Source organism: Polyodon spathula, chromosome 10 (genome assembly GCF_017654505.1).
Source record: "Polyodon spathula isolate WHYD16114869_AA chromosome 10, ASM1765450v1, whole genome shotgun sequence".
In the NCBI taxonomy this organism is placed as follows: Eukaryota; Metazoa; Chordata; class Actinopteri; order Acipenseriformes; family Polyodontidae; genus Polyodon; species Polyodon spathula.
Genome location: NC_054543.1, coordinates 33304353 through 33322969, shown reverse-complemented (window position 1 = coordinate 33322969; position 18617 = coordinate 33304353). Strand labels below are relative to the sequence as shown.

General features: G+C 36.8%; 1 protein-coding gene across 2 annotated transcripts; it reads left to right on the top strand.

The window, feature by feature from the left end:
- Window positions 1-223: 223 nt before the first annotated feature.
- LOC121322147 (NGFI-A-binding protein 1-like) lies at window positions 224-16945 on the top strand. Of its 2 annotated transcripts, none has more exons than XM_041261703.1 (8): window positions 224-573; window positions 2982-3794; window positions 4392-4525; window positions 5755-5806; window positions 9216-9335; window positions 10044-10212; window positions 14829-14978; window positions 15160-15357. In XM_041261703.1, exons 2-8 carry the CDS (start codon window positions 3003-3005, stop codon window positions 15201-15203), a joined length of 1461 nt encoding a protein of 486 aa, XP_041117637.1. In that variant the 5' UTR covers window positions 224-573; window positions 2982-3002; the 3' UTR covers window positions 15204-15357. The 2 variants fall into 2 exon arrangements, with proteins under 2 accessions (XP_041117637.1, XP_041117636.1); XM_041261702.1 differs by lacking the exon at window positions 15160-15357 and adding an exon at window positions 16406-16945 and having other exon boundaries at window positions 232-573.
- Window positions 16946-18617: the final 1672 nt, after the last annotated feature.

The following is an 18617-nucleotide window of genomic DNA, read 5'->3' as shown; positions in this document are numbered from 1 at the left end:
TGATACACGCCGAAAGCCATTTGCAGATGTTTTATTGAATTCGTGGAGTACGAGTTATTTCAGGTCAGGTCAATCTTTCTGCTTTCTTCCCTATGTTCATGTCAGCGAGGCGCGTTTGTGCCTGATTCCCTGCATGCTGATGTGCTGTGATGTTTGGTATTCCCTCCTACGCCCCGCAGCCTCCTACGCCAGGATCTGCGTCACCCAGCAGAGTGGGAGTTAGAGTGCAATGAAGCAAGAGCGGAATATCCCAATTCTAACAGCAGAGGGGAGGAGGGGGAAACCAACAGCTCCAAGGCCCTTCGTACTAAAACTAAGCCCTCACATTTACGTGGTGTAAGGGCAACCCGAAGACAGTGATCGGTGCGTTTTCCACCAAAGCCTGCGTACACAGCTCTGCTGGCGTGGCAGGATCATCCTGTGCGGAATACTATTGGCCATACACAACGGGAAGTTGGAAAAAGTCTCCATCCCAAGAAGAGGGATATCATTTTTGCAAGTTCTGACAGGACTCGAAATCTGGAAAAAAATATATAGTGAAGAAAGAAATTGTACAACTCAACTGTAAAAAAGGTATGTGCATTTGCAATTAATAATGATTACGATAATAATAATTATGAATCGTTTATTGTAGGTTTGTGGTGTTCAAGGGCGGGGGGGTTAACTGGAGGTTTTGCTTTATATTTTAGTATATGTGCTTGTGACTTTTATAATAATAAAGAGTGCAGCCTTGCCCATTTTGACAGGAAGGACGGGGTGGATTTTGTTGATGTGTGGGTGATTCCCAGAGAAAGCCAAAAAGCTGGGAAAAGGCTCAAGTGGGCGTTTTAAGGAGCAGCTGTGCAAAGAAGAAAGCATTGAATAATGCAGTCCTGCCCTTTTTTTCATCTTATTTCCCAAATCGCATATCAAAAAGTATTTTTCTTTTAACAAGATGCAAAGGTTGAAAACTTTAGTTATAACTCATTTACATATAAAATGAGCGTACAGCTTAATAATTGTAACGTGTTATATAACGTCAATCTGATTTACATTATTCCTTTAAAAGTACGGTTTTATTTGTTTATAATTAATTCAGGACTGTGACCTTGTTAAAATAAGTTAAGCCAGTCGGGATGCACACCTATTTACTTGTCCTTTAGTGTCATCCTATTTTCCCACACATCCGTTGTACTTCATAGACCAAACATTTATTTTAGCGAGTTTCTGGGTGGGATTGAAAATTGTTTTACTGGCCTAAGGACTACATAGGATTCATGGATAATTAAAGTCAAGTTAAGAACTGTGGCGCACCCATGTAATCCTGACATTTTAAGGAATGTTTATTAGCGGCTGTGAAGTTTCAATAGTTTTTGAAAATATATTTTTTGGTATGTGTATGGAAATCATACAAATAGTTGCCATGTGTGTGCCAAACAGAAAGCAATTACTTTGTATACATATTGCAAAATAGGCCTAACTGATATTTAAAACTTTTGTGAAAATAAAATATAACATCATTAATACAAAGTAACATTTTCAGTCATAATCGGGGGAACCAAGCAACTAAGTTAACCAGACACACATTTTCTCAAATGCCTAACTAACTACATTGGGGTAGACAAAACGTTGTCTGCTATACAACAGACAACAAGATCTGCAATTTGCTTTATCATTAGTTCCTTGTAAATGGCTTCCTTACTTAAATAGTGACCTGATCTTATTGGAAATGTCACTTAAAAAGGTAATTCTTTTCATCCTGGTACAATTGCTTACTCTGCCCCCCTAGTTTTATGGTTTTCTATCTTTTTATGGAAATATGAAAACAGTGTACAAAGTCATGTAGCAGTTTACCATTTACCCATGCAGATATTATGCTACCATTCTTTACCATAATAACTGGGATTCACCATGCTGCCATGGTGTTCCCATGCATTTACTACACTTTACTACAGTCTCTGTACACTTACCTGTGTATGCTACCACAACAAACTTTCATAAATGACTTGAGTGTCAGTACCTACTAACAGATAGTTAAAGCTGTAAACCCTGTGAATTTGCATATTACTGATTTTTATCCAGTGATATGCTAATTTATTACTCGCTGATGTTTGGCATATTTAATTTAGTCACCAGAATATTTGATCTTTGAGGTGGTCTCTGAGTAAGCCCAAGCAAGGGGAAGTGGCTTATTGAGGTCAGGATAAAAAATGCCATGAAGGCACACTGGTAATTTCTTTTGTCTTGGTATTTTTTGACAAGGGCTCAACAGGGACTGATATTATATCATGTAGAAAGACATTTTACAAGTCATGTTACAAGTTCCACCAAACAAATGTAGTCTTGAGTTAAAGTAGTCCATAGTATTAAGGCTTGAGAAGCGGGTATGGGAATGCTCATGAAAGGACCAGTAGCAGACTTTGTAAGAAATGCAGTTCCTATTGCATTTTTTGCACATCACAATTCATGCATCTCTTGGCTGTTGAATGTGCCGTCTAACCCAAGCTTAAGTTGTAAAAACTATCCAATGGCTTAAGTGATTTCTGGAAGGGGATATGTAAGCAGAGGCACAGCCATTATTAATTCTAAGTGGTAATATAAACACATGACCGGTTGAGTGATCATTAGCAACTGATTGAAGGGTGGGAGGACAGGCACCTTTACAGATTGTTATAGACTTTTTCCCGCAAGTAAATTAGCCAAAGCTTGCTCAGAATGAGATATTTTCCATTATGTGGTGAGACCCCCCCCCTATTTTATTAATTTGTGCACTCGGCTATCGAGATTGCTGCTGCCAACACCAGGGGACAATCATTTAGAATACAAGCAGAGTCTGTATGAGGCCACCCACGGATAGCAGAGGTGGAGTGTGGTATGTAGATCTCAAAACAGTTAAGGAGTCCAACAGACAAGAGTTTTTTTTTTCTGGTTCTCTAACTGCAGCAACCATTTCATCTGGCTCCCTCTACTTACTGACTGTGTGTTTTTTTACATTTTTAAAGAGATTGTGATTTGGGTCAGGGATGGCGGCGACTTTACCGAGGACCCTTGGGGAGTTGCAGCTCTACCGGATACTGCAGAGAGCCAACCTACTGTTCTACTATGAAGCCTTCATCCAGCAAGGCGGCGACGATGTGCAGCAGCTGTGTGAGGCTGGAGAAGAGGAGTTCTTGGAAATCATGGCTCTGGTTGGCATGGCCAGCAAACCTCTGCATGTCAGAAGGCTGCAGAAGTCCCTGCGAGACTGGGTTACCAACCCTGCTCTTTTCAATCAACCTCTGACCTCCTTGCCCGTCAGCAGCATCCCCATCTATAAACTGCCAGAGGGCTCTTCAGGCAGCAGTTATGAGAGGAACAATAACACCAGAGAACCTCACGTTAAGGTCCCCAAAAGCATTGCTGCCACCTGTGTGGGGCCCAGCAGATCAGAAGCGTCGTCTAGCTCCCCCGTGCAGAGTGGCAGCGAGCCGAGGTTCTGGCAAGGGAGCCACGCTACTGAGAGCGAGCAGAGCCTCTCCCCAGCAGACCTGGGCTCCCCCTCGTCTCCAAGAGAAACCCTGGAGAGTCTGGACGCGGCGGCAGTGCAGTCGGTGGCTGAGTGTGTGGACAGGATGGCCTCAGCTTTGCCAAAGATGGACTCTGCAGAGGTGAAAGAGCAACTGAAAAGCAACAAGAAGCTGGCCAAGATGATCGGCCACATCTTTGACATGAGCGATGAGGACCCCCACAAGGAGGAGGAGATCCGCAAGTACAGCGCCATCTACGGGCGCTTCGACTCCAAAAGGAAAGATGGGAAGCACCTGACGCTGCATGAGGTACGGAAACAGGGCAGGGCTCTGAGTCTCACTGCAGTGAGGCAGCGAGTTCTGCATTTTATCAGGAAGCAGTCTTGTTCAGGAAAAAGGTGCATTGCCCCAATGTGTATAATTAAGAAATCTAAAAATAATGCCTGGTCTCTACAGAAAAACATCAGTACAACATGTGCATGAACTGACCCCGAAGGTGTTATTTCTAACCTGCTACAGCTGACATTTTATTTTAGTGTAAAACTGAACACAATTGTGGGGCACTGCAGCTACAAAATTAAAAGTATGCTATAGCTATTATTAAATTATATATCTTATATTTATATATATATATATATATATATATATATATATATACACACACTTCTATAAATGCCTTGCATGAGCATTTAAATAACCCTCACCTGAGGCCTATACCCGTACATGAAGTAGTAATAATTATGAATTCAAGAGTGTTGCTCTCTGAAAGTGTAGCATTTCATGCAACATAGTCCACTCATGCTTGGAATGTGCATTATGTTGCAGATCTCACTTAAAAAGTACAGCTCTTGAAATAAACAATGCATGGATTTTTCATGTTTATTTTTGCCTTGTTTTTGTTCTTAGCTGACAGTCAATGAAGCTGCTGCCCAGATGTGCATTAAGGACAATGCACTCTTGACCCGGAGAGACGAGCTGTTTGGACTGGCTCGGCAGATCTCTCGGGAAGTCACATACAAATACACCTATAGGACTAGCAAGTAAGTGCATTAGAAGATTTTTGTGCACCACCAAATAGGCTAAATATAACTCTAACATTGTTACTACCACCTTCATGTGCACAGTGGTGCCTGAATCAAGATAATTAGAATCACATTTAAGTATGTCCACTACAGAACATGCTTTTTTGTTCAATTGCATGATTTAGATATAAACTGCATGCAATAATCAAATCCACTGTAGCCACAGAACTGAAATATCCCACCAATCTTAATAAATTAATAATTTCACAGCTTCTCAGGATTTGATATGATCTCATTTTAGTAATTGTGTACTCTTCTATGATTTGCTGCAATTGAAATGTCAACATAAAGGCTTTTTTTTCTTTGTACAAACATGTATGGTATGCTCTCTCCATAGAGCTGAGTTCAGCATCTTTGTAATCTGCAGAATTTAGCCTACACAACAAAGATGACACCGCATTTATTTATTATGATATGATTTAGCAGTAACAAAGTAGATACTTTCATAGGGTTGAATAGGGCATATTAGTCCATGACTAGAGTGTATTTTTATTATAATATTGTATCACGTACATGCAAATATAGTCTTGTAATTATACATGTTCCGACATCATGACGTTACTTGGTCGGCATCAATGAAAAAAATAAAAATAAAACTTGCATTATCACTCGACAACAAGCATAGTGCAAAAGAGAAGAAATAATATGTTCAAAATAAAAACATGGACATTCAACCAAACTATTACGAGAAATGAGGTTAAGACCAATAACAAAAGAGTTTTTAAGGAGATTAAAAAAAACAACAAAAAAAAAAAACACTTGTGGATATAAACCTCACAAGGTCATATTTGCGTTCAGTAGGAGAAACCAGAGATGCCTGAAAAGTACTTGCACAAACACCTTTCAAATTCCATTTTGAACAAAAAAAAAGAAATATGGTCAAGACTTTGAACAATGTCTTTATTTTGAATTTACAATTTCTTCTCGGTTTTACTGTACTGGCTGTAGAGATAGCGATAATGGTGGTTGTTTTTAAATATTATTCACTTGTGTAGGCTTTAAGTAACACAATATAGAAAATATTATTATCACACAATAATATTGTTTTTGGTTTTGGGCTGGTAATGCACTCTTTGCTAATCAGCCACTCACGCATTACTGCCCAAAACCAACTTCAGATATATATATATATATATATATATATATATATATATATATATATTACAGTTATGTTATTGCTCTTTTAGGTCTAAATGTGGAGAAAGAAATGAACCATCCCCCAAAAGAATAAAAACAGAGGTAATTTATTTTAATTTGAATCTTTCAAAGCAAAAAAACAAAAAAAGGACAGTATTAGTGCACTGTGTTGCTGTTGCTTTTTCATATTTGGATCAGACCTCGAGTGTTGACATTCTTTATTTGTGGAATGTGATTGTAATCCTGTGGGCTGAGTGTGTAGGAGTGTCCATCAGGACAAATTGTCACAAGACATTAGATCCTATTAACACTCTGTATGTTTAACAACAGCACTTCTCAATTTAGGAAATGTGTTAAGTTCATTCTGTTGGATGCAAATGTCTGTTGACTAGCAATATACATTTGTTGTAATCAAATCTTGTATAAAATAACATTCACATACCGTATGCATAATATATTTATAACAGAAACTGACCACAGGAATGTAACAGTTTAACTTCTCTTCAGAATACTAAAATTGGTAGCAAAGCACTGGACCGTAAACTGTATATATTTTGAATGATTGAACTAATTAATATTTATTTGAAGCAGCATTTCTAGTTTGGTAGCCTGGTAGTAACAATAACTAAGACTTATGTCAGACTGCTGTGCCCCAGTGTTCGGCCCCCCACTGTTGTTTAGTATTTATTAAAGGACATCCTGGTGTCACTAGGATTTGTATACGGTACAATGGGGCCTCTCTAATATTCTATAGCTTCTTAACAAGTGAGCAAAATGTTATTACTTCAAAAATAATGTAATTTACTTGGGTTTTGGACAACATAATGCTGGCAGCCAGAACATGTTGCTGTAAACAACACATTTCAATCTGGTAAATACCCATAGAAAAAGCAACCATGCCCTTCATATTTCTGCATCTGTGCTGCTTTCTGAAAAAAACATAAAAAACCCCAAAAAAACCATGAGCAACTTTTTGGGGGGATTTTAATAGGTTGGCCTACGAGGATTCACACTTTTTATTGCTATGTCCATAGAGTATTCAGTAAATGGCGAGTTATATGTCAGAGATAGAAACTTATGGTGGTTAGGGTTAGGGTTAGGCTAAAGATCAATGAGGGAGACTTGGAAGTATCTATATAAATGGAACAAATGCATAGGAGAGACACTCAAATAGTATGCATTTCTAAATATAAATGCTTTTCTAAATAAAATTAAATGAAATAGAAAAGTAAACTTGCAAGGTTATGCAGTGTCTTTATGAAATAGCTGTCTGTACTTTAAAAAAAAAAAAACAATGTAAGACACACCCCCCCACCACTGACTTTCCCACCCACTTTGAAAAGGAAAGCCCAGATGAGATCAATCGCGCCTACCCATAATAATGTAAGTACACATGACATCATTAAGTGGGTGCGCTAGGAATCACCCACACCCATGGCAGTTTACAGTCACTGCAAATTTATTTAAAATGTGTACACAGAGCATTGCCAAGGTTAGCTGAAGTAAAAATGTTAAAACGCTCAGTGTGGTGTTTAAATAATTATTTTTTCAACCTGTTTAGAGCAGTTTAGCCCCTAATATACACAATCTCTTTAGATGAACATACAGTATTATCTGCATTCTCAAATAGCAATACAATTGTATGCAGGTACGCAAAAGTAAACCTATGATTCATAGTAGAGCTAAAAAAAAAAAAATCTTAATAGTTGCTTGCCGACCATTCCAGTAAAGGCACTTCCATGTGAGGGGGTTTTCTCGTTTGAATCTTGATTTGCTGACCTTGACTGGGGGCCCACATGGAGCACTGCTAGGTTTAGTTTGTGCTTCAGCACCCCCTACTGCGCAGGTACCCCACGATTCCAGACGGAGATGACCCAGGCTTGACCCCTGCCTCAGTGCTTCAGTAGCTTGGGAAAATGTGTTGCTTAGGTTCGGCAAGTGAAAAGAGGTTATTACCTTTACAAATCAGTTAAATTGGGAATTTCTAATTGAGTAGAAATACACTGATTTTAAAAAAGCCTTTATTTGTAAGGATTTTTTAGTCCTTTACCTTATGCTTTATACTACATTTTATTCGAATGTCTCTTCTAATTTCTAGTCCAGACGGTCTCAGATACTCTACTAAGGCTGCCATGGAATCTTTATTTTCATCTCTGAAGGGGGCTGCTTGAGTGACTGAAATAGTCATCAAGGACTCACAGTCCCTGATTTGCACCAATCTTAGACTACATAATGTAACCTTAGGTAAGGTAGTCTATTACTAACAGGGACTATGACGCCACCCATTAGAGTAACGCAGTTAGGAAAATATGATTTAATCCTGTATTTAGAAAAGAATGTCAGCTGAAATTCTCCTAACTGAGCCCTGATATGGTATGGGTGCACAAAGGATTGGCCAGCACAACAGTGACATACCGGTTTTGGTTTTCTTTTGTTACAAGGTTTATTTCATACACAAAGGATTATTTTCAATAATCTATATCCAGCACACTGTTAGTTTTTCATGATTCACCACAATAGAAATAGGGCCACAGCTAAAACTTGCATGACTCATTAACAAGTAATTATTATTATTTAAAAAAAAAAAAAAAAGTGTATTTGAAAAGATGACCAGTCACCCTGAATTGTCAGTCACATTTGTGACTGCATTTTAAAATCAGAATAGCCTTCACTGGCTTTAGTAGGTGGCAGTTTTTATATTTAGAATAGCATCAGCTTTGTACTTATACCAGAAATTGGAGGGCCAGTCTATTCTGAATAATAATAATAATAATTTGATATTGTATGTAGGGTAAGTCAGAACCTGGCTAAATGTTCTGGCTCAATTGTGTACCAGGGTTAAAGAGATTTTCCTTGCCCTGCTCCAGATTTCGGTAATATATCTTCCCTCAATGTATCAGGCCTGCTGAATCTGTTTTGTTGTATTTAGTCATGTTTCAGACATTATTAGTGTTTGTGTCAGATATTTGGCCTGCTCAATTGGAACAATGTAGGGCTGGCCTCTACCAGGCCAGGACCGTTTCTGCAAATTCAAAGGGCTGGTTTGGCAAATATTGTTTCTTTTATTTATTATTGTTTTTCATTTGAATTTTTAACTTGTTTGCTATTGCAATCGTGCAGTGCTTTGAAAAAGCTCTTTTTACGAAAGGAACATTTTAAAGTAATGGTTGTCATTGAAAATCCAATTAAAAAACGTCAACAAGAACTAAGACGACTCGCCTTCACACCCACCACTTGAATGCATATTGATTTGAGTGGTTTGCCTGTAAATACATTAATGTTAATTAAATCGTAACATGCAGTTTCATAGAAAATAAGTCACACTGCCAGATGTATTACATGTTGCTGCATGAACCAAAGGTGTGATGATGCTGGAATAGCTAAGGCCTTATGAAGTGTCTAATTGAAGGGGATTTATCTGCCCAGAGTGTCGCAGAGAATGACATGCGGTCAGCTTTTGTGTGCTATAAACTAATGGTTTGGGGCTTAATGTCTTTGTGTTTGTTTCTAGGACCCCTTTTTTGATATTCAGGAGGCATTGCATACCATACAACAGAGACAGGAAGCACTAAAAGAGCAACTAACATTGGCAAAGGCTAAAGGTGAAGAAATGGTGATTCATAATATCCAGGTAAAAAGAAAAAAAAGAAGACCAATAGAGAGCGTGCGTGTGTGCGTGCGTGCGTGGGTGGGTGGACGGACTTTGGCCACCATTGCATTGAGAAGCTCGCTGTTTTCAATACTTACTTTAGTTTTTATGTCGAAGTAAAGACTTAAAAACAAATACATTATAAAACAACAATGAGAGAGCTCTATTAAGATTCAGCTCTGATCCTTTTTAACTACAAAAATGTACTTTGAACAGGCTTGTTTTTCCAGTGCAGCACAGATATCTAAAACGGACCAGTAATTCATTTAGATTTTAGTATGCTTTTAGCATAGTGTGAAGCCAAATAGCCTGAGAGTATTCTCATTGGAGAGCATGTTGTTTCTGAGGTGAGTTCAAATCTGAAATGGAAATATCTTTTCACACAGCATTTTGGTTTTTTAAATCGATATCAGATGAAACTATTGATTAACACCTGCTTTAGGAAAAGTGTGAAACTGAATGAGTTTTTAAGATAAAAGCAAGACATTTTGACTTCATGGTTGAGTGGCATATTGGGATTCGTTATGGTTGAAAATATATATGACTATGTAAGTAATTAATAACTGTAAATAGACACATGGAGCACTCACTGGCGAAGACATAAATGATGACCGAAACGTCAATGCATTTTTTTTGACAGTCACATAATTTACAATATTGTGAACAGTAACAGCTGATGTTTTACTTCAGGTCCAGCTGGAGAGACTGGTGAAAAAGCAGATGGAGCTCCTTCACAATGCCACAGCTCAGGAGAGGCTGCACTTCTCAGAGTGGCGTCTGCCAGCCACTGCTTTTAAGCGCAGTACAGAGGAGCACAACTCTAATGGTTTGTCTGCTGATAAGGCGACAGAGCGGCAAGGTACAGTTGAGCTAATGAAATGATTTTGCAGTCTGCAGTCTGTAGTCTGGATGGGGGGTAAGTCAGTGTGCAACCAAACCAATTTCCCTCAACTTCGCTTTGTAAACAGCAGAAGCGCAGCAGGGCCTTTAATCGATGGCGCACACTGGCCACTGTTATTCAAGCTATTACTGCTAAACCAGAACAGGAGCTGCAGGTTAGGATTAAAACATTTTCCAGTGCAGGAGGAGCAGTCACCGAAATTGAACAAACAAGTTACAACAAAGAATCCAGTTTGCTTTGAAAAATTAATAACAACTGTGAAAAGCACATTTAAAGAAAGAAAGCCTTTCGTCTCTTACACCTCCTCAGCATGCACAACTTTTTGAATGAATTTTGTTTATTTATTTATTTATTTATGTATTTATTGGAGTTAATTAGTTCATTCTTTTCTGTTGAGTCTCATTATCCATGTGCTTTTATTCTTCTATATGTCGCATTGTCTAATTTTAGCTGTTCTAATACTACAAACTTTAAATAATTTATGTCATGTCCTTCACTGGTGAAATGCTGTACTATTGGTTCACTAATGTTCATATTTCGAATTAATGAAAGGTGTTTCTGAATTATTTTATGTAAAGTTGTTCCAGTTTCTTCAACATATTTTATTTCATCACAATTTGTAAGGGTATTCCATAAACAACACTGCTATTTTTACAGTAGCTGTTCGTTTTTAATGGATATGTGTTGTTCTTATGTTTAATTATAGTTTTACTTTTGTCTGTGTATTTACACACTTTACATGTACTAGTGCAAGTATTTGTAGAATCTGCTCTGTTTGTTATTCTTTTTTGTTTACTGTGAACTAAAATATCACCTAAATTAACTTCTTTTAAATGCTACAACTGGAGCCTTAAATACATTTTTCAATTTTTCTGAATTATATAGGATCTGCAAGTGTTTCCAAACTATCTTAGAAATATTATGCAAAAGTTTAGAGTAAGTCATTACTAATGGGACTCTCTTGACCTTTGTTATCGCTATTTTTATAGCTAATCTCTTTTTAGTTTATCCACTTTTCTTAACTCTGTAATTCTTTCTTTGTATCCTCTTTTTTAAGATTGGTTTGTAATACATTTATTTGTTTTACATAATCACTTTCTTTTGCGCATATTCTTTGCTCATAATTTAAATATCCATTTGGATATTTGTTTGTTTTTCAAAAAGTAACAAAAGCCATTATGTTGCTCTGAACGGAGGCAGACAGCATAGCATTAGCGGCAGGGGGCGTGGCCATGGCCCCTGTATGTGTGTCTTTATTTAACAGCAAGACCGTACAATATGTAACACGTTAAAATAGAAAAATATCCCAGGAGTAAAGAATACGTTGTGTAGGACTTGCTTTACCCCAGTGAATTAACTACAAAACAAAGGATGCCAAATAGCGGTTCAAGTTAAATGTTGTTTTGTTTATTACTGAAATAAATAGTACATAAAGACACCACATTTTTCCCTATTCCTTGCCATTTCTTCACAGTAAACAGTGGCCATAGATACATTTTCATAAACTAATAACACAAGGTTTACTTGTGCCTTTTTGTAACCGAACAAACAAACAAAAACACATTTCAACTTTAAACACTTCAAATAAATCAAATGTATAATGGCATTGTAAAATGACAGTGAAAAAAAACTCACCATTTTGCTTCTCATTTATTACATTCCACATAAAAGAAAGTCCAACAAAAAAGAGAGAATACTAGGGCTAGAAGTTCACTTTTTAAGGCAGCAGTGAGGGTTTGCTACCTGCCTGGAAAGTAGGTAGGAAAACGGGTTTATTCGGTAGCGGTTTAATTGACTAATAATTTATATATAAAATAATTTTAAAAAAATAAACACCTACCTTCTGTTTTAAATAGACTGAATTACCCAAACTATCACGTAATATTTAAATAAGTAAGTATTTTTTGAAACCCCCTTGTGCTCAACTAAGTAATGGAGCTAATGCCATTCATTGTCGAAATGTATTTTGTTTTATCCTTAACGTTCTACAAGAGTGCAACATATCTGTCATCTGAGCATTTCATAGGCCATTATTATGGTTAACCAGGTTATGTTTCATCGATGCAAATTAAGTGGTAGGAAATTATCCTCTTATGTCTTTAGTTGTTGATTGAGATTTTGGTAACTAACAAAACATACACACCTATAAAGACAGCAAAGAAAAAAGTTATGTGTGCCACAATGTTGTTGAACCCTGCTTTGTATGACCTTATAAATTATAAGGTTACCACCACAATTGAGCTGTTTTGAAAATGAAAGCTAATTCCAGCATGGTACCTGTGAATTTAAAAGATTCATGCAATGTGTTAAACTAACTGGTTTGTTCATATATATGTATGCTTGCATCCTGCCTTTTCACTGCATTTTTAAATTCTATACAGTTTTGAAGAAATTAGCTAATAAGTAATAACAGAATAAGGGATATCAACCAAGGTTTTTAAAAAATATATATATGTTGGGTTTGTTTTATTAAAGTGACATTAGTTAGCCGTGTGTATGTATATAACATTTTGTGTTAAAGCACACATTTCACAAGTTAAACAGGAGAAGTACGCAAGGTATTGATAATCTATTAGAAAAATAAAACGGGTAGATAAATGAATGCAGCTCAGGATTGTATTTTGTCTAGTATTCGTACTGATAAAACGAGGAAGATGTTAGATGGAAATGTTATAGCTAGCTATTTGCTCCTGTGGTCAGTAGTCCAATATTTTGATAAAGTAATACTTGTCTATCTATGTAATTATCTGTCTATCACTTTTAGCATGGGTGAAAGCAGGGTTAACATTATAATAAAATAATTTCCTTGGCAGATTAAGTTAGTATTTTATAGACACTAAGTAAACTTAATATCCTTTGGGTCATTGCCCGTTGTCTTATAAAATCGCAATGTTTTTAAGAGTTATTTAATTTTCCTTTAGTCTATAAAATAAACTTCATATCTTTAAGTTGTATCCACATTGTTCTGTAAGTTGTAGGTGTTTGTACTCCACAGTCCAATACAATTTGCATTGTGGGCCTTGTGTATATCTACATGGGGCTATACAAACCTCAGACATCTAATGGGAAGCTCTGTTAGCAATGGTTTCCTGCTTTATCAAAGATACTAATAATGTATGTGTTAAAAAAAGAAAAAAAAGAATGAATACCGGTAATTGCGTACGTGTTCTCCCAGGGTCAGTCATATACTGCAGCGTAAGGTATCAGAAAAATGCTAGAGCGTACCAAAACTAGTAGCAAATTAAGAGTTTTGGGTAGCAACATGCTACCAAGTATACGTTCATTTCGAGCCTATATATACAGTCTATATAAAAATCACTACACAACATTTTCAGGAAGTTGTATACTTACTCACAGTGATTGAGAAAATATGAATTGATGATTTCATGTCTGAGATTTCAACACCAGTTTCACAACTGTATTGAGTTGGTTAGTTTCTGATTCATCTCTATTACATTATGAGTTTCATGAACAGAAAAAGGGATATTGAAGAGACAAGATAAAAACTCGGAGTAGCTGAGGCGACATGTGAACTGTGTGTTCTATGCAGCTTTTAGCCACACTATCATTGGACATAGAAACAAAAAGAAAGAAGGATACCTCTTTGTGAGGAGGATCTGTGTAGGATGGCTTTCTTTATATATTACAGATCCCCTATTTTAATTAGGATAGTTTACCCTCTTTCCCATTAAACACTGCAGCACCGATAATATTTCTGTTTGTAACACCCATTGCATTAATTAAAGGTACTTTCATTACATAAGTATTGCACAGCAAAGCAAAGAGCTTTTGGTTTTTTTCATAACGTATATGTGCATGTGCTTTTCCTTTCAATGTTACACTTTCAATAGCAGTGATAATGTGTGGTGCATTAAAGAGGTTCGGAAGCATGATTACGGCTACAAGACATGAAACACATAGAGGCACACTTTGTTGCCTTTTATATGGTTTCCCTTTATGTTCCTGTCTTTTTTTTAATAACCCTTGTGGGCTAATATCTTAACACTTAGAGAAAGATGACTGTATTGTACACTTCATAGAAACAAGAAAGAAGCAAAAAGAGAAATATTGAAACATATTGTTGAAAATGCCTTCTAGAGATGTTTAATTCCTGAGTGGTTTCCCACAGGATACATTTCTAGACCTACCTGTTGACAAAACAGTTTTAAAAACTTTATTTTCCTCACTTGGACGTAAGAGACAAGAGTGTGCATTACTAATGACCCTCTTGTAGTTGCTCAGTCATTCTTTATATTTATAGGTTTTTGCTTCCTAATTTGTTAAATGTCAGATTACATTACAATAATTATTTTTGCTCATTCTAAATCCTGTAATCTGACATGCTGTTCAGCATTACAGCTTTCTTGCTTTGTACAGTAGTACATTTTTTCATTCAGTACTTCTGTACCTTGATAAATGAATTTGGCAGTAACAGACAGCTGGGTGACTGTGAAGCGTTTCAATTGTTGTTGGAGCACTCTTCTTGACAATAACAAATGCAGATGTTCTGGGCTATGAAAATCAGCTATTACAGCGAGTGGCATGTCAAGCATCTTTTTGTTTTTATTCTACAGTTGAAAAACCATTAAACCTGAGGGTCCCCAGTCAACAGAGACACCGACAGCAGCAGACAGCAGCAGAAGAGGAGCCTCTCCTGGGAAAACAGCTGTCAAACGAGTTGAAAAGGTTTTATTCCACCAGCAAGGGGAAAGCCCAGTCTACAGGTAGGATTGTGTAGCCGAGATCAGAACGTCTTGTCACAGAGTTGAACTGAGGGAACACAAAGCCACTTTGTAGCTAGGAACTTGGTTTCAGGAGACCCCGATCGCTCTTGTGAAAGAGTGTTTATGCGATAATATTGCTTGTTTTCATATTGCATTTTCTTTATCTTGAAACCAAAACTAGCCATTTCCAATCCGCAAAAGGGGTGGAGAGAAGTTTCACAGTAGGAGGGACCGCCGAAAGCAACATGAAAACAGCTGTTGACCAATCCCCAGCTGGTAGTTGTGATCTTTTGAACGGGCGGAAACAAGGCGGGAAGATGGGAAAAGGCAGGCGAAGACAGCCAGGGCAGAAAAAATAATATAAAAGTGTGTGTTGTACTGCTGTTTTGTTTGAATATCAGTGAATGAATGCTATTACATACAACTGCTACTACTACTACTAATAATAATAATAATAATAATAATAATAATAATAATAATAATAATAATAATAATAATAATAATAATGATCTGCTTTTATTTTTATTATGTAAAATATTGAAAAATACAGACTTCAGTTTGATAGAACCCCCCCACAAACACACACGCATACACACACTTGGCAATTACCTCGTTTCCACGACGTCTGCAGCATTGTGCTGCGTTGTTCTATCACTGTTATGAAAGCGTGCCACATTTTTTTCATGATTTGTATGAAAGTCCATACCGTGCCATGGCTTGTGTCAGCATCATGCAATGCCAGCATCCTCATACCCAACTGGCACAGTGCTGCCCAGTGCCCTGTTGTACACAAGGCTGTATGGTAGACTGCAACTGCACAAGAACAGAGATTTAAAAAAAGATGGATTTTAACTCTGGTGGACAGCTAGTGGCTTGCTCTTCACATGTTAGTATGCCATGAAGAAGAACTGTTTCCTCCATCTTTCTCCCCACATAGCTTTTACATTTTAGTTAACTGATTTAATATTAATGCATTTGTATTCAAAAAGCATTACCAAAGTTGTCTCGTGAGCACAATTGCTGTATTGTTACTATAATTTATATTATGAATTTAATATACAACAGCTTCCACAGCGCTCAATTTCCAAATTTCTCTTTTAACTCATTGGTGCATCGACCCCAAAAATGAGTCATTTTCATTATTTATTTTTCATTTCACAGCTTCACTTTTTAAAGAACAAACAGATTCCTTGCAGTATATGATAAAGTAGAGAGTTGGGGGGGGGGGGGGATTTTCTTTTAATGTGGGCAAAACCACAAACAATGTAAATGTCAACTTACAAGCTTATAGGCAAAACCGGCAAAGAGAACGTCATAACATTTTGTGTGTTTTGCCAGGCTGCGACATTTCATGAACCTCTGTTTTGTTTTGTTGCTGCTTCAAAACTAATGGTTTTCCTGCTTCTTGTTTGTTTTTTCCCCCTCAGACAACGGCAGCTTCACAGATTTCTGCCACAGAGTTCTAAACCTTGCTGAGAAGAAGCCCATCAAATCAGAACCAGAAGATTCTAGATAGCCTTGGATTGCCTCAATTTTTGTACTGAACATGGTGTCTAGTAAATACTAAACAAGCACAGCTACAGTAGAGCCTTAACAACCAACCTTGCCTCAAACATGTTTTTGCCAAAGCGCCTGGAACTGGCAGTCCGCTCACAAAGAAGCAAAGAAGCTGCCTATCACTGGCTGTACAAATGTTTGCTGGTCACACTTGTTGTTGCTACAGCGGCTGTATGTAGATAGATGTGTTCACAGAGTAATATTGTACTGGAGGGTGTTATTTAAGAATGTGCTGTGTATAAAGTACATTCATTTACTAGTAATGTTATAAAAAGAAAATTAGTGCAGCCTTGTTCTCTACTGAATGGTGGGCTCTGGTACAGTTTGTGCTGAAGATTTTAGCATTTTGTTTTTTTAAGGTATGCTTATGAGTTAGAAGGTAAGAAAAGGTGATTTTATATATATATATATATATATATATATATATATATATATATATATATATATATATATATATATATATTAGTCAAAGTAGATTTATGACTATGGCATGTACATTGTACTAAAGAAATAATTGTGCTTACAAATGGACTTTCTTAATACCAGGACCAGCGTGGACCAATTGCAGCACCATTCCTCAGTTTAACTTACAATGATATTTATGTTTTCAAAACCAGATCCAATAAATGTATATTGTAGTAGAGCAATACTGAATAGTCTTAATAATGGTGATCGTGTTTACCTGTCTCCTGATCAGTGCACTGTACTGGATTTGTGTTGAATAGCCTAGAAACTGTAGTTCACATGGTGTTCAATTACCTATGAAATTATGCAGAAATGTTTGCTTGGTTCAAAGTGTGTGCTGTTCGAATTGGCATAGAGCATATTCAGAGTCTGTGTTTCAAATTAATATCTCACTGTTGGTAATAAAGTAGTTAGATATGTTTGCATATTAAGAGCATTGGGTCCCTGTGGGTTTTATGTTATGTTTTTTTGTTCGGGTTTTAGGCAGATACCTCTTACTTGTTTTATTTAATGCAACTATTTGGTTTTTGGAATACGTCATTGTGTTTTTCCGTGAGTGCTTGCCATTTACTGGTGTGATAATCAACAGCCCTGAATAATCTCTTGCACTTAAAACCACACTCCACATCCATTCACTATACATCTTTGAACGGAGGGCGAAAAAGTGGAATACAAAAAAACAAAAGTGTTTTGAAATTGTGAAAGACACTGCATTTGACTCCTGTCCTCTGCAGTGCCAAATGGATTATGGATGTGTGTATGATAAAGACATATGTGCACCATAACCAATGCACTATACAGTATATGCAACTACCATTGGATTTTAGAGTATAATGCTATAATGTCTTAATTGCCAGCAACTGTTTCCTCAAAAGTGTTCTTCTGCTATTGTTTTAGTATTGTTCATTAGAGGGTGTCCTTTTTCCTGTTAAGTAACTGCTTTTTTAAATGTGTTCATTAGCAGGTGTGCTTTGTATGTAGAGAGTAAAAACATGCATCTTTATGTATAAGATAAGACAGTGTTGATTGTTTGTAGTTGTACTCTGTTCTTATCACTTTTGCAGTGGTAAATTAAATGATGTTTGTGTCTGTAGTATGCACCAGTTGTTTTGTAAACACTAATATATTTAATTTGTTATACAGCACATAAACATTAAACTATATTTTTTTTAATTTGGACTGTGTGTCTTTTTTTTTAAAAATGTTGTTTACATTTTCTTTTTTTAATCTAACAATTCAAATATGCACAGCTGTGTAAGTGTTTTGAAAACTAACAACGCTACTGGGAAACTTTCCCTTGTTCACCATTGCACAGAAGTCTACAGCATTCTCAGTTTTGAAATGAGACACCCACCAATAAACTGAAAGAATAGCCTCTTTATAGGATTACTCTTATACTAATAGGCTGGAAATGTGGTCAGACGATAGGGTCTCTCCTCCTGGATTAGCCTGCAGCAAGGTGGAAGCAGGTGGTGGGCTGATGTGTGACTGTGACAGCCAGTAAGTGTAACAGGAGTGTATTCTAGATGATTTTAAGACAATGTAGGTTCTCATTCCAGAAAACCCATTGGCATTTCTCATTAAAATCTGAAATGTTTGATAAAGAAAAAAACAAAC

Coding starts and splice junctions, on each gene's coding strand:
- LOC121322147 (XM_041261702.1), top strand. CDS start 3,003: ATGGCGGCGACTTTACCGAGGACCCTTGGGGAGTTGCAGCTCTACCGG. Junction 3,795..4,391: donor AGCACCTGACGCTGCATGAG/GTACGGAAACAG, acceptor TTTTGTTCTTAG/CTGACAGTCAATGAAGCTGC. Junction 4,526..5,754: donor TACACCTATAGGACTAGCAA/GTAAGTGCATTA, acceptor TTGCTCTTTTAG/GTCTAAATGTGGAGAAAGAA.